Genomic DNA, 25,581 nt, shown 5'->3' on the forward strand with positions numbered 1-25,581 from the left:
AACAAAACAATATGTCATAAAATGCAGTGCTTAGAATGCTTAAGAGTTCATCCAGGGGACTCGGTCCTCTCCTTATTGGGGGATCATAAGCTCCATGAATCAACAGGGCTTTGCCACCTCTAGTCAGTGTGATCCTGTGCCTCTGTACTCACTTCACCCTCCACTCCCTGCCTCTTCCCCTACGGTCAAAGACCCAGAGCTACAGGTAATAAAGTGACTGGAATAAAAATATATATTCATTAATAGTAAGAAATACTATTCACCATTTTAGCGTGGGTCAAACTTTACTATGCCCCTTAGGAAAAGGGAAGAGAGAGAACACACTGTGCTTCAGTGAGATGTCATCCAACAAATATTATAATAAAAAAAAATAAAAAATTTAAAAAAAAGAAAAACCGTCAGTGTATTTAATCACTTCCTGGAGAATGGATTAAAAATCCCAGCTGGATTCCAGATTCTCACTTCAGGTCACTGGAACATTTCAAGATTGAAAGCTCTCTAAAATAGCTAACTTGTAAACATACCCAGCCCAGCTCCGCTTTGGTGATCCCTCCTAAATGAAAATGAATCAGGGAAGTGGGAATGAGGCTTTGGCTCTTGGGTGTTCCAGGAGTGAGGCTATTTCACACATAGGTGTCAGCAGAAGGTTAGCCGGAGTCATTTGTCGACAAATATCTAACTTGGAGGTATGTGGCAATGCGAGGTTGCGGGAAAGAGGGAAGACCAGAAGGAATTTGCTGCATCTGATACAAGCAGTGACTTACAATTGGGAGCTGGGGAGTCCTGCTGATAGATCAGCTCTGTAGAGTTCCTGCTCCATAAAATGAGACTTTCAGAGCCACATAAGCTTGCCCTGCATTTAACTCACATTTCAGAAATAACTACTGTCCTTTACCCCACATGATGTCTTTGTTAACTAGAGACATGATCCAAAACATAACCCTTCCCTGCTTCGGGGAACTCCCAGATTATACATCCTGTATAATCGGCTGTATAATTCAGTGGGTGCAAACTCACTTATATCAGCAACTTTTCTACCACCTCAGATTTAAGGCTCTCCAGTTCCAGCTCACTTTCAAGGGCACTTAGCAGAAAGAGTTATCAACAGGAATGGAATTGGTCCCCCTGCATTTCATTTTTCTTCTTCACCCATGTTGAGTCTGTCTAACATGTGGGTATCAGCAGGTACACTGGGGCCTGAGTGTCCAACAGGTAAGACTTGCACTGAGAGGTGGAAACAGCAACATTTCCCTGCGGGTTTTTCCACTGGAGCAATCATCCCATTACGTCCATCCAGTTGTAATATCAACACTTACAGCTATGCCTAAGCAGCAATAATTCATAGAGAGGTACAATTTAATTACTCCGTCTGACTCACCTAGTTCACGAACAGGAGAGGCCTCGTTATTACTTTCGTAGGGGTCTGTTACCATACGTGGTGGTCTGCTGCCTTGTGTTTGCTGATCAGGCAATTGCTATCTTCTCTCCTCTATGATCTCTGTGGGTTCGCATAATGAGGAAATTCTAATACCCAAGTGAGACATTGCTTTCATCTGGTTATGCTCCTTCCATCTCCCCCACCTCCCTGGGTCCTAAACCCTCCAAGGGCAGGGAGAGAATTTCAACATTACACTTGGTTTTAAGGTTCCTAAGTGACAAGATAGCACAGAGAGCAACTTCTACCATTAGCCAGAACGGAGAGAAAGTAAAATAATAAAGAAAGATACTTCCAGCTATCAAGAGGTCTTCTAATTAGAGAAGCTGAAAAGGTTAAAATTTAGATGGGACTTAGAAATGGATTTCTTGACCTATTACTAAGAACACCTTAATGCTGGAACTCTGAACATTTACTTTTCACTACTGATATTGTTTGTTTTTTTGCATTTCTCTCTGCCTGGAAAAAGAAAAGGGACTCTCAATTCTTCTGCACTAGCATACTGCTCCAATGGCAAACACTACAGGTGAATTTTAAAAAAATTACTTCTACCTTGGAAATTAAAAAAAGCCAAACAACATATAAAATTGAAGACCAATAGAAACATTTCTATCGAATTTGACCTAAAAATGCCCTCTTAAAGCACCACATTTCTCTGAGTCATAAAATTCACATTTAAGATTGAATACATTCCAAACACACACTCAAGCGACAGTATGGCTAACAGAAGAGCAGGTAAGTTTATGTCCCATGTGGACTACAGTACCAACATGCAACAGGGTGAGTCAAGGAGGGAGTTTCAATCTAAATACATGATGAGATGGCACTTCAATCTATATGCATAATCACTGCAATGTAGTTACCACTGTGGCAGAGAATACCACCAGCAGACAACACCCACTGCTTAACAATGCAGGCAAGACCCTACTCTTCTAAAAAGTGCCCCAAAAACTTTGAACATGCAGAGCAGACAGAACTTTGTTTTTTCAATTCTAAACTCCAGAGTGGTCTTCATGACATGACTGATATGAGGCAACCCAACCCTATGTATGTGTCACGTGCATCCCCATTCCGTCACCAACAAGCAACAGAGTAGAAAGTTTCCTACTCTGAGCCCCAGCCACAATACCGTGAGATGTAGGAAAATGCAGATCTCATTCTTCTACCATGAGTCTTTAGTACCACCCACGCTTATATTCCTACCAGCTGTTAGCCTACAATTCTTTTGTTTGCCCAGGGGAGGGTACAGGGGAAGAGAGGGAAACTCTCCTGCTAAGTTCTACAGCATGAAGCAACTAGATTATTCTTTACAATATTTCAGTTGAAAAGGGATGGAAAACTTGGCCTGAGCACAGGACTGGGAGCCAAGAACTGCTGACCATTAAAATGTCAGCTCTGCTGCTGAAGTTTTGATTAAGTCTCTTAACCTTTCAGTGTCTCAGTTTTGCCATCTGTAAAACATTATGAAACTGTAACAACTTAATCGGAGCCTCACCGGGGTGCTCTTTGGATTAATCCATTTGTAAATGGCTTTGAACATTACAAGCTAATTGCCAGGCATGATCAGTTTAAAAAACACAACATGTACCTGTCTCAAGCAGCCTCCTTCAGGGCAGACTCAGATCATTAGATGCCATTCTAGCAGAGATAGGTGCGTTCACACCAGCAGTTAACTAGCCTGATAACTGACTGTCTCTACCAGCAGTTAACTAGCCTGATAACTGTCTCTACAGCAAGTAGGAGCAGAATTACTCATGGTTCCCCCAGGGAAGTAGTGGGCACACCGTTGCTTGGGATGTTTAAAACTCAAGTGGGTAAAGCACTGGACAATCAATTGTAGAAAACAATCCCACAAAGGTGGAGGGATATAGCAAAGGAAGGTTACAGTAAAGGACCTAGTAGAGACAAAGAAAGACCTAACTTCTATGGTTTGCTACAACCTTTGCGGAGCCAGCGACATTCTTCTGCTGAACCACACAGGCTCTTCCCCAGTCATAAGCCTATGAACACTCCTGTTAGTACAGTTTGGGCAAAGCTTTCAGGAGCTCACAACAGGACATTGGCAGGGTTTTGTCATGCAGGGCAGAGAGACAAAATTTGTCCACTGGAACAGAGTGCACAAGAAGTGACCTCCTTTCCTCCACCCCATCCCAAGCAGATACTTGTCCTGCTTCCAGGTAGGTCACAGAAGGAAACCACAGAGAATAGAGTGCTTTTAATAGAAACGTGTGGCCGCATCTGCAATAAGGAACCTATTCATGGCTCGTCTTGTCCCCCATGCTTTGCAGCACTGTTGCATTTTCTCCACTTCAGGGGAGTTCACAGCAAACTCAAAAGTACAGGGTGAAACTAAGGGGTGGAGAAGTATTTTTGTTAAGAAAGAGCTGATGATTAAAAAAAAACAAACAACAAAACTCACACCTCTCCTCCCTCCCAGGGATGAATGGACAGGTGGCTGGCTCTCTAAGGAGTGGATACTCCTCACTGTGAGGATGCACAGAGGTCCCATTCAATACATGGAGAACTCATTCCACAAGAAGGAGCTCCATTCACTGCAGTAAATGCTGATTTGTCTTTCACTTGAGACGTGGCCTTGGTCATGGTGGTGAGGGATGAGACTTGGCAATAGTGGGCTCCTACATCTTGTCTGCTCTACAGAGAAGTTGTTTTCTTCTGCTGCTGCTGATGTCCTAGATCAGGTGAAAATTCTCTCTTGTTCTTGTAAGGAGATCTTGAATTTGCCCTGCACTCAGCTATGGAGGTCCTGATCTCATTGTCACCCAGAAAAACATAGCTCATATGCAGCAGGATCCAGATGCAGGACTGCATTCATACAAAGAGGGAGCTTAACAGCTGGACTTCTGCCCAGGAAGTACCAGGTCCAAGTCACACTACACAGAGGGCCCCTCATGCTCCTGATTGGAAGAGGTGGGACACACTTAAAACAGGAAGGGAGCTCCTTCCACTACAAGCCTGCTGAAAGATACAGGAGCACTATATTTCCATTGCTTCCTGTTCCACTGTTTTCTCCTGAGGCTGCACATACTTCTCCTGGACTGCAAGTGTGCTGATCATCCAGGAATCAAGGAAAACAAGGCAGCAAGAAGGGCTGGGGTTCAAAGCACCCTATGAGACAAAGGAGCTCTAACCTTCTCATCCGAGAATAGACTTCAACATTAGCCTGAAAGCTAACATGGGAACTAGTAGCATTGGTAAGATGATGCAATATTCAAATGCATTTGTAGTTCTTGCTGGTCCAAACAAGCTCCAAACAAAGTGGCATTAATTCAAATGATTAATTACGCTCTGTGGAAGGAACAAGCCCAGTGATCACGAATTACAGAGATACAGTCAATGACACCCCCCCAATTAAGATCCCAATTAGTGCCAAATGTGGTTGTGGTGGGTTTGATGTGGACCCTTGTCCAATAGGATCTGAGTTGAGACCTAACAACTCATTGTACACATGCCATTAAACAGCATCAGATAAAAGGTACTAATAACATGGCCTGAATTCAGACCTTGAGATAACAGGCCTATATGAAATCCCTAGAGCCATAAATCTGAGTTCAAGACTCCACACAGGAGAGAAGCGCAGCCAAAGGATACGATGTGAAGTGGAAATCAGCTCCCACTGCTGCAGACATCAGGGCTTCAAGGCTTCTCTGCTCCAAGTCTCCGAAGGAGTAGCCATTGGCTTTGTCCACTGCCTGCATCACCCGTCGCATACTCTCCTTGTCCTGGGAAGAGTGACACACAGTGGGGGTGAAAATGAGAAGCAGCAGCTTTAACAGAAGCATTAAGAAGAAAAAACAGTCAAGCAGTCTGAACAACTAGCAGGGATGGGTGCCATCCCACAGCCGCACGCTCAGCCTGGGTAGAGGAAAGGGAATGCCTCACAATTCTCCCTGGAAAGTGATTTCTTCCTTATGAAGAAATGAGTGTGTGTGCAGCTCCCAACATCAGCGAATGTAAGGTTCAGGGCTTTTTTTTTGGGGGGGGGAAGGGGGGGGTCATGGGGGAGAAGAGAGAGAGAGATGGGGGAAAACTGCAGCAGCTATATTGTGTATTCTTTCACTCGAGGGCGCAGAATTCCAGCCATTGGGTACTGGTTCTACTCATATAACAGCCAAAATGCCCAAGGAAAAACATAACCGACAGATCTCTGTAGCAAAGGGCTTACAATATAATGGATGGACTTGGCCATCTTTTAAGACAACCTGGTCTAAATAAGGCAGTTGCTCTGAACCTACATTGAGGATGCTCTGCAGCCTACTCTTGAAATAAAATTTCCATTTCCCCTGAAGAAATTCAGTGATCTACAGGAAGTGGTTTAGTGGCTAGCACAGGGCACTATATGTCAGCAAGTCCCAAATTACAGTCAGAACTCTAATAATGACTCCCTCCTGTGCAAGTAACCTAACTTTGCCACAGCATCCCTATCTCTAAAACGAGGTGAACGACACTTACCCTGACCTACATCACAGAGTGTGTAGGAGGATTAATGTGCGGAAAACACTTTAAAGAAAGTAACATGCTGTATCGTAGACATCAGAAGGGAAAAAAAGGTGTGCCAATATTGGGACCTGAAGAACTGTCTCCCTTCCAGTACAAAATTATTCTCTATAATTAGGGATTTGTTCAGTCTAGTTTTAAAAGTCCAGGTAGTGAGGCTTCCACCAGTGTCACAGGAAGCATCCTCCACAGCATTCCACACCCCACTGTCAGAGGGTTTTGCGGCAAAGTAGCGTGATCTGGAGGAATGAGTGCAGGACTGAGAGTCAGGAGGTCCCGAGATGCAAACTGGGCTTTGCCACTGACTTGCTGCGTGGCCTTTGGCAAGTTACTTCCCCAGGTCCAATACTATGCCCAAAGAAGTCAATAGGAGTTTTTCTATTGGCTTCAATGAAAGTTGGATCAGGCCCTTGATGCTTCAATTTCCTAATCTGTCCATAAAACAGGGATACTGATACTTACAAACTTAACCTATAAGTGGTGCCGGGTGATACCAATGCCAGCACAGTGCTTCAACAGGTGAAGTGCTATATAAATAATTCTTCTCCCTCCTGCTCCATTCAAATATTTGTATCTTCCCCTATAGTCACTTACACAACTCTAGTATACATTACTAGTATATATTAACTCCTTTTAATCCTTCCTTCTAACATTATTCTGCCTGTCAGCTTATTTTTGTTGCTCTTCTCTTGCTGCAAATTTATCGGCATATTTCAGTTGACAGTGCCCAGCAATGAATGCAGAACTCCACATACAGTTATAAGACAACTGTGTAGAGTGGGGATCCTTAATTCCCTGCTCCATGATGCAATGCCTATGCATCCCTAAACTGCATTAGCTTTACTTTTGCTGCTACATGGCATTTATAAATTCAGGCCTGATTTTCTCTCCATTCTTGCCACCGTGTCTCTCTCAATATTATAGCCTCCTTGCTTTCTCCATACTACTGAGTATCTCATATTTTGGATTCCCTCCCCACCCTGATATATTAGCTGTATTTTTCTAGAAGGAGACTCATTTGTTATTTTCTGCTCAAGTTTTCACTCTCTGTACCTCCCTTCTGTATTTCTCTGTCCTGACCAGAGTTTGCAATTTCTCCACGTTTAGTACCATTTGAGTTTCATTAGTCTCCCAAAGCCCACTTCTAGACCATTATCAAAGGCACTAAGAAAACTTGGACTTAATACCGCATGGGTAATACAGGGTTTTTGGTTTTTTTTAATATAAGTATGCTTATTCAAGGCTACAGAAATCAAGCTGTGAAATTACAGTTCTACTTGACACAGCTGAAGTCTGGAAAAAAAATAACATGGGAGGTGACAAGATTTCATTGTCAGGTGCTCATTGGGAGAACGGAGCTCCCTTTAGAAGCCCACAAACTTACTCTAGGCAGTTAATGAATCAGAAAGCTACGTGCAAAACATTCCTTGTCATTTCCAACCCACCCACACCTCAAGCTGGGTTACCTGGACGTTGAGTGGAACAAAGGATACCAGGCTGTAGTCCTCAATCACCTCCACCAACTTCTCATTGAGGCGACGGTAGTTCTTGAAGAACGGATCGGTGGCTAAATGGTCTACCAGATAAGAGAGATCTAGAACCTCGGTGTAATAATCCAGGTTGAAGGCTGCAAGGAAAGACAAGAAAAGCAGCTTCAGGACCAGGACCTGCATTTTTCCTATGGGTTTGGAGGTGGGGGGGTCCTGGCCCACCCCTTTCTTTGCCCTCTGAACATGCTCTGTGACAACATTAACTCCTCTGTGTAGCTAGCAGGGCAAGCTCCCTCTTCAAAGGCTCCAATGCCATCCTACCATCAAATGAGAATATGCAACAAAGCCCAGTGAACAGTGAGTCTCCCCATAGAGGGGTGAGTCAGACAGCTCCCCAGCAATCCCATTAGCACAAGAGGCTCCAGAGCTGAGAGTTTCCCCAACAGGTACAAGACGACTATTTCGTGTAGCGTCTCACACAGACTATGTCCCATCTGCTTTTAGAGTCAAATACAGAGTGACAAGAAGCAGGGAAGGAATGAGATGTGAAGACAAGCGAGAAGATACATCTTCAGAGGAGATTTAGAGAGGTGGAGAGATGGAGTGAGGCTGTTCCACATGGCAGGGGCTGGAGAGGGGAGAGCAGGTGAATCAAATCACATCTAGAACGGTGGCAGGTGCAACTACTTCCAGATTCCTCAGCAAATACGTTACTGAAACAGGGACTCCTTCAGATTCGCACCAACCCACCAATGTACAACTAACACCCCCACCTTACACATCACCCCTGAATTTCGCCCACTGAGTTTAAGTTGGTTTAAAATATATGTTAAAGGTGCAAGCTATACCACCTGAGACTTACTGAATTTGGCCCCAAGAGTGGCGAGGCTGTGTGAAATGTCAGAGAGAGGAGGTTGATGATTAGCTGGAACAGAAAAGGCAAAAGAACGAACAGACAGGTCTACGGTGCTACCAGTGGACCCTGTGGCCACTTCAGGATCTCCTTTTTCTTACTGAATGGCTTTCAAAGCGCTTACGAGAGTACTCATGCACACAGCTAACTGCACAGTCCAGAATATTTCACCAAGAACTCTGGGAGATGTTATATACTTTTCCTGTCCATCATCCCCAAGTTGCCGATTATCAGGAGGTTAGTTTCTCTCTGATAAGAGTCAGCTCCACAGCACTTCCCTTCTACCCTCTGCTCCTTTGCAGGGTCCACTCATTTTCCTTCCACGCAGGCCTCCTTCCCAAAGGCTCTTACCCAGCTTGCCATACTGTTCTATCAGGTCCATCTTAGAGAGGACGTTGACGTGGGGCAATTCCACATGCAGCATGGTTGAGAGGGAGGTGCAGAGAACCGAGATGAACTTTCCAGGGTCTGTGCAGTAGTGGGAATCCACCAAATGAACTGCAGCCAACTGCCAAATGGAAACGAGAAATAGTGCAAAATCAGAGGCAGGGCAGAATCTGCCTATGCAAATATGCAGAAGTCACTAAGGCAAATCTGTGACACAGGAGAAAGATAAAGGCATCCAGCCCTCCAGACTCATGTGGTTCTAATCAGAAAAAAAACCATCAGCCAACTTCTCCCTAGATGTTTGATATACTTATTTGTATACCTCTGACCACTAAGCATGATCCACTGTATAGGATATTGACCAAACAAAGAGTCGGGAGACCTGGATTGTTTTCCCACCTTTATCACTGATTTGCTGAATGACCTTGTGAAAATCACTTTGCTATGACTCAGTTTCCTCATCTGTACAATGGGGATAATGATACTGACGCACTTTTATAAAGTACTTTGGTATCAATGGATGAAAAAAGGTTACAGACATGCCAAACTTTCACCAACAACAAGAGAGATTGTTAAAGTTGCAACTCTTCTTCCACTTCAGCCCCCTCTATTCACTTGCTTGGAATTTCTTTCCTTTCGGGATGAAACTTTCCATGCTTGGTCTCAGCCCAAAGGCGATGGAAGTCCACGTTAAAACCAGTTTTGAATTACTGGACTGTATACAATTTTTCCACCTTTCCCATACAAGTATTCACCCCAAAATAACTCAATAACAGAGTAATTTTATAACATCCAACTTCTCTAGGACGAACAGTCGCAGTGTGGTTTGTGAAAGAATTAATAAATTTATAAACAATTTGATTAATTATTTTTCATAGATATGAAACAGACTGGTTTAGGATTTTAGTTCCGTTACTACCTGTCATACTATGAAATTGCACAAATGTATAACTCCATATTACAGAGTTCAATTGTGTCAACAGATAGATTTTTTCCTGTATCTATAGTGTACTGAAGCTTACAGACGTGCATAAGAACTCATCTATACAACTCTATAGTGATTTTTCTTTTTTCAGAAAGGATAAAAATTAGATGCAAAGAACTATGTGAATGCACCACCATGTTTATTCGAACACACACACAAATGCAAAAGTTAAGATTCTAAATAAGATTCTCAAGTAAAATTACGCAAAAAGAAAAGGAGTACTTGTGGCACCTTAAAGACTAACCAATTTATTTGAGCATAAGCTTTCGTGAGCTACAGCTCACTTCATCAGATGCATCCAATGAAGTGAGCTGTAGCTCACGAAAGTTTATGCTCAAATAAATTGGTTAGTCTCTAAGGTGCCATAAGTACTCCTTTTCTTTTTGCGAATACAGACTAACATGGCTGTTACTCAGAAAGTAAAATTACCTTACCCTCCTTGATTGTCCAGTATACCGGTTATACATTAATGGTCTAGCCAGTAATCCAAAGTATGAGATATATGTAATGTAAGCAAGACAGTTTTATTATGGAAACCTTCACTTGTGCATTTGCTGGCTTGTGTGTTTCAACGTACAAGAATGTTGCATTAAAATAAATGTTTGCATCAAGCACATTAAAATATAATTTGCCCCATAATTTTTAACTGAATGAGATCTGGGTTACACATCTTGAAAGATCATTTGAATTTCTTGGGATAGAATCCTTCAGGTCCAGAGTACTCTGGCATACAAACATTCCTCCCTATCCCAAGCTACAACGTTCACTGGGTTAAAATGTGAAAACTTTGTAGAAAGACACTAGGAGTAGAGCAAAGGAAGAGCCCTGGATTCTATTCTTTTGACTTGCTGGGTAGCCTTGGGCAAGTCCTCTTTGTGCCTCATTCCCCACAAAATACTTTCCTACCTTTGTAAAGTGCTTTTATATACTTGGTTGAATGGACCAATACACAGCAAGAGCATATTATTACATACACTCCACAGATTCATAAGGCCTGTCTGCAAGACGTAACACTTTTAAACGTAGTTCAGCAAACATGCGAGAGCTACGGGTGCTGAACCATCTTATTACTATACATAAAACCCAAAACATACCCTGAAGGTCCGCTTAGCTAACTGTGCAAAGACATTTTTCAACGCGCCATGGTGGGTGCAGAGTTCTACTTGCCCTGGGCAGTCAAACAAAAAGTAATGACCCTTGAGTTTAGCCAGCTTTTCCTGCAGCCAGTCAAAGTTGGCTTCCAGGTACTCCATGCAATAGATCAAACCACCATTGGGGCCCAGTTTCAGATTATCCATCACATCAGCCAGGGTGATAAGCTCTGAGATGTCCACAGCACACTGATAAGGAGTCCCTTCATTGGCTGGGTCCAGATTCACCACAGCCACCTTCCGTCCAATCCTGGACATGAATTCCTGCATGCCAAAGCAGTAAGTGGTCTTCCCCGAGCCAGGTGGCCCAATCACTGCCTGGCCAAAGGCCAGGCAAGACACATGGTTTTCTGACATGTCAGCTCATTTCCTTCTCCTCCTAGAAAGAGAAAAGGAAAAGGTTAAGACAGTGCTCTTTATTCGTGTTTATAGGAATATTATGCATTGAAAACTGAAGTTGCCAAGTAATTCTCAGACCTAGGGGGGCCTATCACGTAACACCCCCCTTTCACCTCCTGAGCAAGATGGAGGGACCATGCTAAGACAGGAGAGTAAGCCTCATTTTATCCTTCCTGTCTGGACAGTCTCCAGTCCCTTCCAGGCAGTGGAGTAGGCAATATCTCAGTCTGTCCACTGGCCCAAACCAGCTGCAGAAAATAACCACGATATAAAGGGCTACGCCGCTAAGGGAAGCGGATTCAGATTCTTGCTGACAAGATGTTGAGTGCCTTTGAAGTTCTTTCAGCCTGTCTAGGACTGTTACTTTCAGACACACCCATTACGGTTACCTTTACTATCCGACAGGGATTCCTGCACCTGGATAGTCAGAGGATTTTATTTTCCACTGGATGAAGATGGCTTTTGGTTGACGTTATAATTCAGTGGTCAGTCTCATTTTGGGACACAAAGTCAAGTCATTGTAACGGGTTCTCAAGCTAGTAAAAATATTAATATCAAACCCAAGAGAAAAATCCCTGGGCAGAGAGCTTAGAAACAATAGGAAGCACATTTATTTAAGGCCCTGGAGCCTGTAACACCTCCTCACTGCCAGGCTCAGCTTTGTGGGGTCACTGATGGGAGCATGGCTGGGGAGGTGGCCTGAGGGATAACGGAGAGGGATGAGATGCTAGGGTGGTGGTCGGGAGGAGCAGATGGGGTAAGGGAGGTTTGGGGAGGGAACCTGAGGGAGGTTAGACCACTGGGGGCAGAGAGTGAGGGATATTAGCAGATGCCTAGGAGATCTGGAGAAGCTTAGAGAGAGGAGGAGGGTCTGGGGAAGGCTGGGCAGGGGGACGGAGGGTCGAACGGAGCAGGCGCCCAGGGGTCCAACAGGGTTAAAGCCAGTTCCTAAAACAGCCTGAAAAAAGCGTGAGAGAGACTGTGTGTGTGTGTGTGGGGGGGGGGGGTGGTGTCTCATAACCCCTGGCCAAGTAAACGTTCATGCGTTTGAAACAGACAAGTCACCCTTTCTCCTGTGCACCTAGGACACGATCACACGCCGAGCTCACTAAGCTACCGATCCCCGCGGACTGCTGCCGTTTACACCGGGAACGACAAAGCCCCGCACGCGTGATTCACGTGAGACACCCTGCGACCGCGGGCTCTGGGGGCTGAGTGAGGCTCGGGGGGGGGTCTCTCTGGGATTGGGGGGTGCAGCGCCCGTCAGCGGGGCTGGGGGTCGCTGAGGGGCCGGGGCCCGTCCCGGGGGAGCGGCCCGCCCCTCAGGCGCTGGGGGGCCGGCGGGGAGCGGGGGCAGCGCGGCCTCCGCCCCCGGGCGGGCGACGCCCCGCGAGCAGCCTCACCTCCGCGGCTCCGCCGAGGGCCCCGCTCCTGCCCGTCGCGCCGCTTCCGGCGCGTGTCCCAGCTGCTCGGGTCCGGCGGGCGGGGCGGGAGCGAGCGGGAAGGTTCCGGGAGCCCGCTACGTCCTCGTTGTACTAAGCTGATGAATATTCATGAGGCGCTGCCCCCGCCGGGCAGGGCTGAGTTAGGAGATTGGCGCCCCCTGGCGGCAAGGCAGGAAAAGGAAGCAGGGCGGGAAAGCCCAAAGGCAATGGCGCCGTAGGAGCTAGCACAGCAGAGCGCCCCCTACAGCCTTGGGGGTGACAGGCAGCCTGCTCGGACGCTGCTCGAGCACTGCACTGGTTTCGCTGTTGATTAGCTTCCAGGCCTGGCCATGGCTCACCTGCAAGGCAGAGACCCCCGAAAATTATTTATCCAGGACACTGAATGCTGCGGGAGGGGGGCGGGGGAGCTCCATTCCCCGCCCACAGCTCTCGTTCTGAGCTAATTAATTTAACATTAAGGCAGAGGCAGCCCACTTGCATGGATTCACCAAGGGAAGGTCATGCCTGACTAATCTAATCGCCTTCTATGACGAGATTACTGGTTCTGTGGATGAAGGGAAAGCAGTGGATGTATTGTATCCTGACTTTAGCAAAGCTTTTGACACGGTCTCCCACAGTATTCTTGTCAGCAAGTTAAGGAAGTATGGGCTGGATGAATGCACTATAAGGTGGGTAGAAAGCTGGCTAGATTGTCAGGCTCAACGGGTAGTGATCAATGGCTCCATGTCTAGTTGGCAGCCGGTATCAAGTGGAGTGCCCCAAGGGTCGGTCCTGGGGCCGGTTTTGTTCAATATCTTCATAAATCATCTAGAGGATGGTGTGGATTGCACTCTCAGCAAATTTGCGGATGATACTAAACTGGGAGGAGTGGTAGATACGCTGGAGGGGAGGGATAGGATACAGAGGGACCTAGACAAATTGGAGGATTGGGCCAAAAGAAATCTGATGAGGTTCAATAAGGATAAGTGCAGGGTCCTGCACTTAGGACGGAAGAATCCAATGCACCGCTACAGACTAGGGACCGAATGGCTAGGCAGCAGTTCTGTGGAAAAGGACCTGGGGTGACAGTGGACGAGAAGCTGGATATGAGTCAGCAGTGTGCCCTTGTTGCCAAGAAGGCCAATGGCATTTTGGGATGTATAAGTAGGGGCATAGCGAGCAGATCGAGGGACGTGATCGTTCCCCTCTATTCGACATTGGTGAGGCCTCATCTGGAGTACTGTGTCCAGTTTTGGGCCCCACACTACAAGAAGGATGTGGATAAATTGGAGAGAGTCCAGCGAAGGGCAACAAAAATGATTAGGGGTCTGGAACACATGACTTATGAGGAGAGGCTGAGGGAACTGGGATTGTTTAGGCTGCAGAAGAATGAGGGGGTGGATTTGATAGCTGCTTTCAACTACCTGAGAGGTGGTTCCAGAGAGGATGGTTCTAGACTATTCTCAGTGGCAGAAGAGGACAGGACAAGGAGTAATAGTCTCAAGTTGCAGTAGGGGAGGTTTAGGTTGGCTATTAGGAAAAACTTTTTCACTAGGAGGGTGGTGAAACACTGGAATGCGTTACCTAAGGAGGTGGTAGAATCTCCTTCCTTAGAAGTTTTTAAGGTCAGGCTTGACAAAGCCCTGGCTGGGATGATTTAATTGGGGATTGGTCCTGCTTTGAGCAGGGGGTTGGACTAGATGACCTCCTGAGGTCCCTTCCAACCCTGATATTCTATGAACACCATTAACAATCATGCACCCACAGCCTTAAGGCCAGCCTCAGCCCCCCTCATGCAGGGAAGCTGCGCCCTTGCCCCCACAGGGGCTAAGCCTGTAAGTAACAGCTAGAGTAGTGAGCAAGAGGTATCAAGGTGGCCCTCTGGTCCAGCTGAAACAAGGAGAGCATTCACACAGCACCCAGACACTGCTGGCCAGGGGCACGTCACGCAGAGACCAAGCTTTATATTTACAGATGCCCTCCTGTAGAAATAAAAGGGTTGTAAGAAGCTTCTTTAATGATAGAGATTTACTTGAGAAAGGAGCTCTGCCCCTCCCCTAATAAGTAGTTGTGTGTGACATGTTTAAAGTTTTTGTATGAGCGGGCCTAGGAGTAGCACTCATGGCCCAGACCCCATTGCGGTAAGTGCTGTACAGATAGATTTTAAAAAGCTGGAAAATAGAGTTAAACTTCTTGGTCAGGCCTTGATTAGTATAGCCCAAAATGAATTTGCCCAGCTATTGTTAAAAATAAATAGACATCAGTTTCAGTGTGTTCATTCTGTGTGCGAAGCTAGCCATCTATTCTCAATGGATGATTCCCCGGAGCCAGGCTGTGGAGGATACAGACCAGGCCTACTAGCAGAGGAGGCTCTCAGAGGTTTGTGAGGAAAGGGAGTTACTCTACATCCTTAAACTAGTTTTAGTGCTGTTGGGGTCACTGGGGCATGGCCACTAGGTAACTCGAGGGGATGGAAGGCCATGCATGTTGGTGAAGCCCCCTTGCACTAGGCCCAAGTGTCCTTGGTCCCCCCCCGCCTGCCTGGAGGCACTCGCAGCAGCTCTGCGTACTAGGCCCAAGTGTCCTTGGCCCCCCCGCCTGGAGGCACACACAGCAGTTATGCTGAGGATCTGCAACAATATGTTGCAGAGTCAGACTGCCTGAAACTAAACAAGACCAAACAGGGCAGATAGGGAAGAAAAATGCTGAATAAAGCAGCTTTATGTATAGTTTAACAAATGATACAAAAAATAAGGTAACTGGATTGGCTGGCTATATGGATACTTAGGGCAGCTTGCTATTGGATAAGTATGCTGAAGAAAGGATTTTATAAAAGCCTGTGTAACTTCCTGCTCTGTGTGCAGGATTTGAGATTCTATTCTCCCTGTAGTCTTTTTGAAGCTTCAAATAAACTTTTCTGCTTCTCTACCCCGTTGTGATTATTGGGTGAAGCACACCGGGTAGCGAATCAAACCCTGCTGTTGTATTGCCTCTCAGCACTGGGTGCTGGCAACAGTGCCATAGTGGGAGTGGATAATTAGATCAAACTCTTTCCAGCAGGTGGTTTCTAAGCCTCGTTTACTAAGGCCTCACCCCACGGGCTCATACTACAGGAATAAGCCATAAGCTGCTCTTCTGCCATGGTTGTCTAGGGGTAAAGCAGATTGTGAAGACAAGGAAAGAAGGTACAAGGTTTAGCATGTGTTGTTTTAACAAGCATGTCTGAGTGAAGGAAGAGAAACTAGAGTTATAGCCTGTGCTAAACTAATTAAGATGTGACAGCTAGGTTAGTTCAATGCAGGAGAGGCCAGTAATGAGATCCCTAAATATAGAGCTGATGTTACCTAAAACTGTAAAAGAAGAACAGAAACCTGAACTCTGCATTCCTCTCACCACACAGCCACAGTCTATGGCTGTGGCATAAACTGGCCATGTCAACAGGCACAGGCTACAGCCTTCCTGGGCAGATACTGCTGCTAATTAGTTCTTCTAGCTGCAGTGCAAAGCCATGAGGGAGAAGGTGGGGCATCTCTCAGTGGAGAAGTGTGTAGTTAAATACATGTGGGTAAAAAGAGCACAAGTGCTAGTCACTGGAGAAGGGAGCTTGATGTGCACATCCTAGCCTGTGCTTTTACCCACTTAGTGTCAGGTGCTGTACAGAGCGGAAGCACAGCTAGTCTCACTACTACTATAGAAGTCTTCATTTTATCTTTGGCACTTAGTACAGTGAAGGCCACCAAAAAGGTCATCTTGCCCCAGTAAGTTTTCATCTGAGTGCAGTATAAATACCAGAGACTGAATGATGCTCTGGACCAGTAGTAAGTTTTCTAGAAAAGTTAGGTTTTTTCCTGCTTGCAGACGGTTCATCTGAAAACATCTCACTGCAGGAGCCTAAACAAAACGCTGGCTGCTTCACACAACAGCCTTGCTTACAGTATTAGTGTTAACCTTCCCACTGCCAAACAAATAGGATCAAATACCTCAGCTGGTGGCAGGGATACTGGGACCCCCTCCTAATAAAGCAATTGTTAAAACAGGAAGACTTGCAAATGCTACAGAAGAGTCTGTTATTTCTTCCAGAAAATATATTAAGATTTTGCTTAGGGTCAGACAGCAGGAGAAGTCAGCCTCCAGGTGAAAAGCAGCATGGAAGAGGCTGTTCTCATACAAAGGTTCTGCTGTTGCTCTAGTGAAGGAGTCCCGAAGTCTCCGTTCAGCAGCAACTCTCATGAGGCACTGAGGCTCTGGTGAGCACTCTGAGTCGCTCGGACAAATGCCATGTCCTGTCTGTACTTCATGGCAGCGGGCAGCTGGCGCCGGAGTAGCTGGTCCCCATGGTCTACAGGCTGGGGCTCATCGTAGACTGTGGAGATGAGGATGGGGCCATCCCGGGGAGGCTTTTTCGGCTTGCTGAAAGTCTGCAGTTTCTCTCCATGGTACCTAGAGAGGAGTGGGCAGAGAGCAGTGTGTCAGTGCATCATTGTTTAGGACCTGAGAAATTGCTCTACACTAGCCCATATTTACCAAATACTAATAAAGGGGCCAGGCCCATTGTTAGGGCATGGGGACTAGGAATCATAGTTCCTAGGTCCTGTTCCTGACTGGCACCAACCTCTAGGTATAGTTTCATTAACATGGCTCCAAAATGAGTGAATACCCGTTTTGCAGGCCGTTAAGAGGCATGTTTGTAAAGTATCTGTATCCTATATACATGAAGAGCTCTGAAGGTGCAGAGAATCTGAAGTAGTTTAGGCATAAAACCTGAGCTGGCCAACTCAAAGCAGAGACAGAATTAATAATGTTTACTAGGTCTGCACATAGCATCTGTACCTAGATCAATTGTTTCCACACTCGCTGGATCTGCCAAACAAGTACTGTAGGTACCATCCCCTGTAGGCTCTGCTTTTAGTTAAACTTTTAGTTTCCAAAAGTGCGCACACCCCATCACCAGCATCATTGAGGTCACGCGCCACGTGCGTTTCAATCTCCGCTATAAGGGAGCAAAGAAACCGTTCACGAAGCAAGAGCCAGAACAGATTCTCAAGCTTTGAAGGTACCATTACAGACAATCCAGGTATTGCTGGAGGACTGCTGAGTAGCAAAAACAAGGGTCCAAGATTCAGGACTTGATCTCACTTGAGCTGCACAACCATAAGGACAGAAGCATATTCCATTCACCTCTAAATAGCATGAGTTGTACCAATACTCACATCAATGCTGCCTATAGAGACTGCCGCAGAACCCCCGGGGACATTCCTTTTAGTTGTCAATTACCTACTACATTTTACCTCTTGGTATGGGGCCATTGAGTGGCACTGTGCACAAGCAAAGAACACCAGAAGTTTGTAGCACTTACCCCAATCCTCTCTTGCACTTGGGATGCTGACCCTCATTGTCCAACGCTTCAGCCATTCCAGAGTTGCTGCTCCCCAGACCCTGTCCCTCCATCCAGCCCTGCCTCTCCAACACCTTCCTACCAATACCCTGGAAGAGAAGAAACCACTCCACGTAAACCATCATCAATTCTGGGAGTGAGTGGGCCAAGCTATTACACTGAGGTCAGTGACACACCAAGGGATCAGGCTTCATAAACAGCCTCTGTTGCAGAGCCTTAATGAGAAGGCTAGTCAATCCTGGCCAAGCGTCTTCTGCAGCTGTTACATGCATTTCTAAAGCCCCCAACCTTCCCAATATGCCACTAACTAAAACCCAGCTCCATGACACCTGCACTTTTACAGGGATTTATAAATAACTTTGAAAAGCAACCCTAAGAGAAAAAACAGTTTGCTAGTTAGTCCAAGTCCTGTAATTCTCCATCATTTCAAGCCTCCTCTGGCCAACTATCATTTGCCTCCGGCCCAGACACCATGAGCAGCACATATTCTAGTGTTACCTTGGTATATTTCTCAAAGGTTCCAATCTGTTGCCCTGAAACAGAGCCATCCTCCAAACCATCCCGGAGTCTCTGTTCCAAGCGCATCTGTATTGCATCACGGGCATCTTTATCACCTCCATCTGAGGACAAACATGAGACACAGCAGAACTTATAAGGGAAAACAATGTGATATTACAGTCCTTTCCCCAGAGACCAGTGAGCAGGGGAGCTTCTGGCAGCTTCCTTTGCCAAGTCAGGAATGTTGTTGTTCCAACTATGTTGACCTCTTATTTCTCATTTAAACTAGCTTTAAATGACAAGCTACACAGCAGCATCTTGAGAGGAAGGCACCTGGCTCCAAATGCAGGTTTTACAGTAAGTCAGATTTGAACAAGAGAATTTCATTAAAGCGTTTCAGAGACAATCTCGTTTGTTTTAAGTTGGCGCATTCACCTGCAATGCTGGAAACTCAACAGCTTCATTCTATAGCAGTGGCTCTCAACCAGGGGTATGTGTACCCCTGGGGATACACAGAGGTCGGTGTATCAAGCAACATCAACTCATCAACCAAGCGGTACATCAACTCATCTAGGTATTTGCCTAGTTTTACAACAGGCTACATAAAGAGCACAAGCAAGTCAGTACAAGCTAAAATTTCATACTATGACTTGTTTACACTGCTCTATATACTATACATCCAGGGGTTCTCAAACTGGGGGTCAAGACCCCTCAGGGGGTCACCAGGTTATTACATGGGGGGTTGTGAGCTGTCAGCCTCCACCCTAAACCCTACTTTGCCTCCAGCATTTATAATGGTGTTAAATATATATAAAAAAAGTGTTTTTAAATTTATAAGCGGGGGTTGTCACACTCAGAGGCTTGCTATGTGAAAAGGGTCATGAGTACAAAAGTTTGAGAACTGCTGCTATACACCAAATGTAAGTACAATATTTATATTCCAATCGATTTTATAATTATATGGTAAAAATGGAAGTCTGCAATTTTCCAGTAATAATGTGCTGTGACACTTTGTATTTTTAGGTCCGATTTTGTAAGCAAGTCATTTTTAAGTGAGGGGAAACTTGGGGGTATGCAAGACGAATCAGACTCCTGAAAGGGGTACAGTAGTCTAAAAAGGTTGAGAGCCACTGTTCTATAGTACAGAAACCAAAACTGACGAGAACAGGAGTGAAACCAGTTCACTAGTTTGGCTGTCCCAAGCACAATGCCTTGCTAAGTAGCCAATTATGCTCAGAGTTTTAAAGTTTCCTATTTCAATATTCTCAGGTGTTAATCTGGGAAGGTTTAGCATCCTGTCTTCTACGGACACTCAATAAGACACAGTATTAGACTTTTCAGTTCTGAACTGTTGACTGACTATGTCCCTTTATAACCGTCATCTTCAGAGCCAAGGTCTTGGAATATTATTGTTGGCAGTGGCATGAGGAAAAGTCATTATGAGATTTAACGTCTGCATCCCTGTACCAGAGAGGGTAAAACAGGAGGCTTTATACAAAGCATTAAATATCTCCCTCTTACCAAACTAGAGCCTCACTACACAGACTTCTGTTCAAAGGTCCCTGCCTATTTGAACTTGCTGTGGCTCCCAACTCCACTTAACATTCAGATCCCTTCGGCCCCACAGGAGCCTGGTGGAGAGGCAGCCATGCTTCTCTGCATTCCTGGTTCTGGAGATGCTAGACATTTGAGCATGTCTCGGTTTAACTGCAGCCCCAGTGGGAGTGCAATGAGTCTTGCTGCTGGGCCGCCACCAACACCTGTACATATGGGAGACCGTGCATTTCAGCTCAGATACCTTTGTCGTAGTAGATACTCATGTCCACATCCCAGTCATCTGCAGTCTGTTCGTCAAAGTCTGTCAAGAGAAAAACAGTTTGTGGAAATTAAAGGATCTGGGTCACGGGAGCAGCTTTTCTGTCAGGGGCATAGCCCTCCATCCAGCACAGCATTTTCCCCAGCACAGTAGAAGAAGTGTGTTAATATCCGTATGCAGTGTTGTTGTAGCCCTGTTGATCTGAGGATTAGAGACACAAGGTGGGGGAGAGAGTATCTTTTATTGGACCCACCTCTGCTGGTGAGAGACAAGCTTTGGAGCTCTTCCTCAAATCGGGTATGAAGAAGCTCTTGTGACCTGAACAAGAGCTCTGTGTAAGCTCCAAAGCTTGTCTCTCACCAACAGAGGTGGGTCCAATAAAAGATACTCCCTCCCCCACCTTATCTGTGTTAATATACAACATTTGTGGGGTCTACAGAAAGACCTGCCAGGGGGATTGGTGATAGCATAATGAGCCTTGTCTCCAGTCACTGGATCAAATCCAGCCCAGATTTGTGGTGTCTGAGGGGTAAGTTTTCCCGAACAGGGTTGCAGTGCTTATAGCCACAGAGGAGTTCACTCAGGGATGGTTCAGTACTCACCGATCTCTATTTGTGGTTATACCTGTTGGGCCCACTTCTGAAAATTCAGCCCCAAGTCTCGTTACCCCCAGTACTGAGTCTGTGGCTTACGTAATCAGAGTTAGCACTCAGTCCCAGACCCAGGGGACACACGTTTACATCCAAAAAAATAGCTAGCACTCTTGCTGGCAGTGGTGGGTATCTCAGACCAAGAATTCTGAATGGACACTGAAAACAAGCCACCCTCTCATCCCTAGCAGTCACCCTCCAGCTCAGGGAGGATGACCATTAGCAGAACAACATTTGAATGGGAGGAAACCTGCATTGCTTTTGTCCATGCTGGAGACTATCAACACACCAACGCTAAGTTTACTGAGTACTTGAAAGACTTGGGACTTTTGAAGGGTACTTTGACTGCCTGGCTCGTATAAACTCTTTATAAATACAACCTCTTCCATGTGAGGTACTGTGGACCAGTTGCTGACCATGTGGATGACCAACCAGATAAAAGGAAGGAGTCCTTCCTACAAATTACAACTTCTCTCCAATCTGTTTATAAGTTTGTCTAACTTGATTCCTATAAAACATACCCAGAGCGTCTCCAGATTTATTGCTGCAATTTGTAATCAAATCCTTTTGCAGAACACTTGATTATCGGACAACTTGTAAAGGTTCATACAACTGAGCCCTTGATAAAAGGTGTTCATATTTAGATAACTACTGTGCACAAAATGCCCCTCCCTCCCAAGAGGCCATGAGCAATATTACCTCCTTGCTCTTCCTGCCAGTACTGAGCATCTGTGTAGAAGACCAGCCCAGAGCCTCCCTTCTCCCACTTCAGCTCAATCTCCTCTTCAAACAGTCGCTCCTCTGTGCGTTCCTGATTGGTTACATCCTCATGCAGAGCCTCATGTCGTTCCCACTCCTCACACCTATCATCATCCTGCAAAGGAACAAGGAAGAAGGTTGATACCAATAAAGCAAGGGCACTTGCCCAGACCCAGTCTCCCCCAGCTCCCATCATATCACCCACTCTCCAGTTGCCCTGCTGAATATGTTCTCTATAGAACAGAGGCATTTTGGTCAATGCACTCTATTGTGGGCACATCACCTGCAATTTCCAATCACTGGCATTATCAGTGCAAGTCCCCTCACTCCTCCACTGAGCAAGGCTTTTCAGAGTCAATTACTTGGGAGAGCTGGTGAAAGAGCTTAATTCCCTCTTTCCACCCTAACCCCATTCATACACCATTTTATGAGTAAGGCATGCAGCTAGAGGACTTGCCACATGGCAAGTGCGTCAAAGTGGAGGTGGGTGTTTAAAAGTTCCAGCCTCCTGATCCTGTGCTCACAACTCTATGCCAAGCCCATCAGAAGGATTGCACTGCCACCCTGTAATCAGCTTCCCATGGAGAACAACTTGGTTACAATAAAATAAGCTTTGCTATCTAAGAGAACATGAAATAGCACCAAAAGCCTCATAGCCAGAGCTTAGCATATACAGATTAGTGTATATTCATGCTTTATAATACAATTCTCAGATACAAGATACTATCTGTATGGTACTGTTACGTAGGTAGATATCAGCACCCCAGGAAGCAGCAGCATTCCCTCCCTGCTGTTTACAGGTACATCTCTACCCCAGTATAACGCAGTCCTTGGGAGACAAAAAAAAAAAATCTCACCGCATTATAGGTGAGATTGTTTTATTTAACTTGCTTTGCCTCTCCCCCCCGTTCCTTGTCCCCTGACCACCCCCTCCAGAGACCCCCATCCCTAATCACCCCCAGGACTCCACCCAACCCCCCGCTCCCTATCCCCTGTCTGCTCGGACCCCTATCCACACACCCCACCCCGACAGGCACTCACCGGCAGCGACGGGAAGTGGAGCAATGTGGCCCCAGCCCGCTCCACTCCACCACCTCCCAGCCACGGCTTTCCGCTTCCCGCCACCCGTGAGTGTGGGAAGCTTGGGGAAAGGACGTCCTTTGCACTCAGCGGTGGCGGGAAGCGGAGTGACGCAGCCCCAGCCTGCTCCGCTTTCCTTGCCCTGGCCCCAGCCGTGTCGCTGGGGGGTGGGGAGAGAAAGGTCCCGCACGCACTGGCAACGGGAAGCGGAGCGCCACAGTTGACAACTGGTGGAGCGGAGCGGGCTGCTCCGCTTCCACCGCTGCCAGTGAGTGCAGGGGAGGAGGAGGATCCCTTTCCCCAAGCCCCTCCTCCGAGCGACACAGCTGGGGCTGGGGCAAGAAAAGCAAAGTAGGCTGCTCCCAGCCCCCTGTTAATCCCCTGGGCCACTCTGGGATTGCGGGGCCCCCAAAAGTGCTCCCCCACAGCTCCTGCCTCCCAGACCCTGGTGTGGGGGGGAGCCCCTGACCAGCCCCAAGACCCTCTGCCCCTTATCCAACCCCTCGGCCCTGGCCCCGCCTCTTTTACACACTGCTCAGAGCAGTGTCTCGAAGCTTTACCGTGCTGTATGCAAACCCCTGTTATATTGGGTCACATTATATTGGGGTAGAAGTGTCTATGGTTAGTCTTGCAATTTGGCAGGAGAAAGCCACTTACATCATCTGAATGAGACTCTTCTGCTTCCTCCTTTCCTGGTCCTTCCCAGTCTTCCTCATCACTAGTTTGAGTCATCCCAGTTCTTGCCAGGGGTCCCTTTTCCATTGTGATCTCCTCCCCCATGTCTGTATAAACCAGGTCTTCTTGTTCAACAGTCTCAGTGTCCCGATATTTAAAGGGCACATTCCCATACCTGCGAGAGGATCCTGTCTTGGGGAATCGTAGCTGCAGTTTCTTAATAACTCGGGGAGGCAGCCTGCAGGCCTTGATCAGCTCTAGAAAGACTCTCAGAGGGGTTCCCACATTCCCATGGGGCATAAACACAGGAGGATTCAGTTCAGGCAGCCACTTTAAGTCTGCCTGGGTAAACATTTCACTCTGGGTCTTATTATGAAGCTCCTTTTTATTTTTATATGGGAACACGCCCAAACCTAAGAGAAATAAATAGTAGATTATCAAATCTGTGATTCTGTCTCAAAGAGCACAATTTCACCAAGCTAGAAATAGAAGGCAGACTAAGAAAGGGAACCCATGATACAGATTTTAACAAAGAATTGCAGAAGAGGATATGTCAGAGGGCTGTTCTTGTTTAAGAATCAAGCTATGAAAATATGTTAACTGAGAATTTCATCAGCCGTTTGTTTCAAGCCTTTATAAGTCCATACCAATAGCAAGGTGGCATTGTTTTATGCAGCAGGACAGAGTTGTTTCTGGTCTTCAGTTACTCAAGTCATAAGCAATATATCATTTTCTGAAGCGTGCAATTGCTTTTGTGAAGCGTTCTACTACTGGAACCGCCAACCAGGTATCTATAGTCCAGGGCTCTCGTATGCCAGATGAGCTTTCATACTTTGCGGCCAGAACACATGCTAGCTGTAATTGCACATAACAAACCTGAAGTGCTTCCTCCCAGAAAGACATGTAACCCAACAAAGTATAGAGAGACTACCTTTTCCCCCCGGCGGGTGGGTGAATTTTGCAGCTGCAATTCAGCAACCCCTCTGTCCTACTTCTACCCATTTTACCGCCCACTGATATCTTTGTTGTGAATGCCATCCTTCCAACCCACAAAGAACTGGGTGGAACCCCTTGAGCTTCACAAGGAAGATCACTGGCCATTTGGAGGGGAGAAACAGGGGGTTACATAAACAATTTCCCCCAAGGGTTGAACCCACCACCTCTAGGCCACCGAGGCTCCTGCAAGCCTAGGAAGTAAACTACTTTCTGGGAAAAAGAAAGGGAGGACTTGGGGGACCTTAGAGACTAACAAATTTATTTGACCATAAGCTTTCGTGAGCTACAGCTCACTTCGTCGGATGCATCTGGGAGTGGTGGGAATGAAAGAAGGTAGAGAGGGGACTTGTACCAGCTTCCTCTCCCATCAGTAGGAGCCACTGCTTCACAGACTCCCCTGCTATGGTCAGCAACCCCTCCTCGCCCCCAAACGCCCCTATTACCCTTTCAAGCCATCTCCCCGCCCGCCCCGTACCTGCGTCCGGGGAGACTCGGACCCTGCGGATCACACAGCGGCCGGGCAGCCCGTCGCCCTGGGCATCCAGCCAGCGCTTGCCCGAGTACATGCGGAGCAGCCGCCGGGCCTGGCCGGGCCGCACCGCGACCAGGCAGCAGCAAGTGGCCGGGCCCGGGGGGTCGCTGCGCTCGGGCCGGTGCCGGTAGTGGAAGCAGAGGAAGCCGCCGGCCTCGGCGAACTGGCTGAAGTAGGAGCGGAGCTGGGCGGAGCGGAGCTCGGCCGGGATGCGGCTCACCAGGCAGTAGCGGGCAGGGCCCCAGCCGGGCTCAGAGCTCCCGGGCGACGCCATCTTCAACCCACTGGGCCGAGGTCACGTGAGCAGCGCCGCGGGGGAGGGGGGAGGGTCGACGCAGACACGCCTCTCGCGAGATTAAGTGATTGCGTCACTAGAAGGGGCGACGTCATCCTGTTGCAAGGGGGCAGGGATAGGGGTTCATTTCCCTGCCGCACATTGATGATGTCACAACAGTGGCACAGCTGGGTGACCCTATGGCGC

At 46.9% G+C, this 25,581-nt stretch overlaps 2 protein-coding genes across 2 annotated transcripts; both read right to left on the reverse strand.

The window, feature by feature from the left end:
* Positions 1 to 3,635: 3,635 nt before the first annotated feature.
* On the reverse strand, positions 3,636 to 12,826 carry GPN2 (GPN-loop GTPase 2). Its single transcript, XM_084652311.1, has 6 exons — positions 12,679 to 12,826; positions 10,820 to 11,255; positions 8,705 to 8,861; positions 7,417 to 7,577; positions 5,045 to 5,175; positions 3,636 to 4,502 (listed from the first exon to the last, which is right to left on the reverse strand). Exons 2-6 carry the CDS (start codon positions 11,231 to 11,233, stop codon positions 4,430 to 4,432), a joined length of 936 nt encoding a protein of 311 aa, XP_084508437.1. The 5' UTR covers positions 11,234 to 11,255; positions 12,679 to 12,826; the 3' UTR covers positions 3,636 to 4,429.
* Positions 12,827 to 14,733: 1,907 nt separating this feature from the next.
* Positions 14,734 to 25,384, reverse strand: GPATCH3 (G-patch domain containing 3). The gene is made up of 7 exons (XM_084609622.1): positions 25,044 to 25,384; positions 23,555 to 23,985; positions 21,758 to 21,932; positions 20,391 to 20,450; positions 18,593 to 18,714; positions 18,056 to 18,183; positions 14,734 to 17,139 (listed from the first exon to the last, which is right to left on the reverse strand). Exons 1-7 carry the CDS (start codon positions 25,372 to 25,374, stop codon positions 16,926 to 16,928), a joined length of 1,461 nt encoding a protein of 486 aa, XP_084465748.1. The 5' UTR covers positions 25,375 to 25,384; the 3' UTR covers positions 14,734 to 16,925.
* Positions 25,385 to 25,581: the final 197 nt, after the last annotated feature.

This window comes from Lepidochelys olivacea (assembly GCF_965140295.1).
Source record: "Lepidochelys olivacea isolate rLepOli2 genome assembly, chromosome: 19".
NCBI classification, from domain to species: Eukaryota; Metazoa; Chordata; order Testudines; family Cheloniidae; genus Lepidochelys; species Lepidochelys olivacea.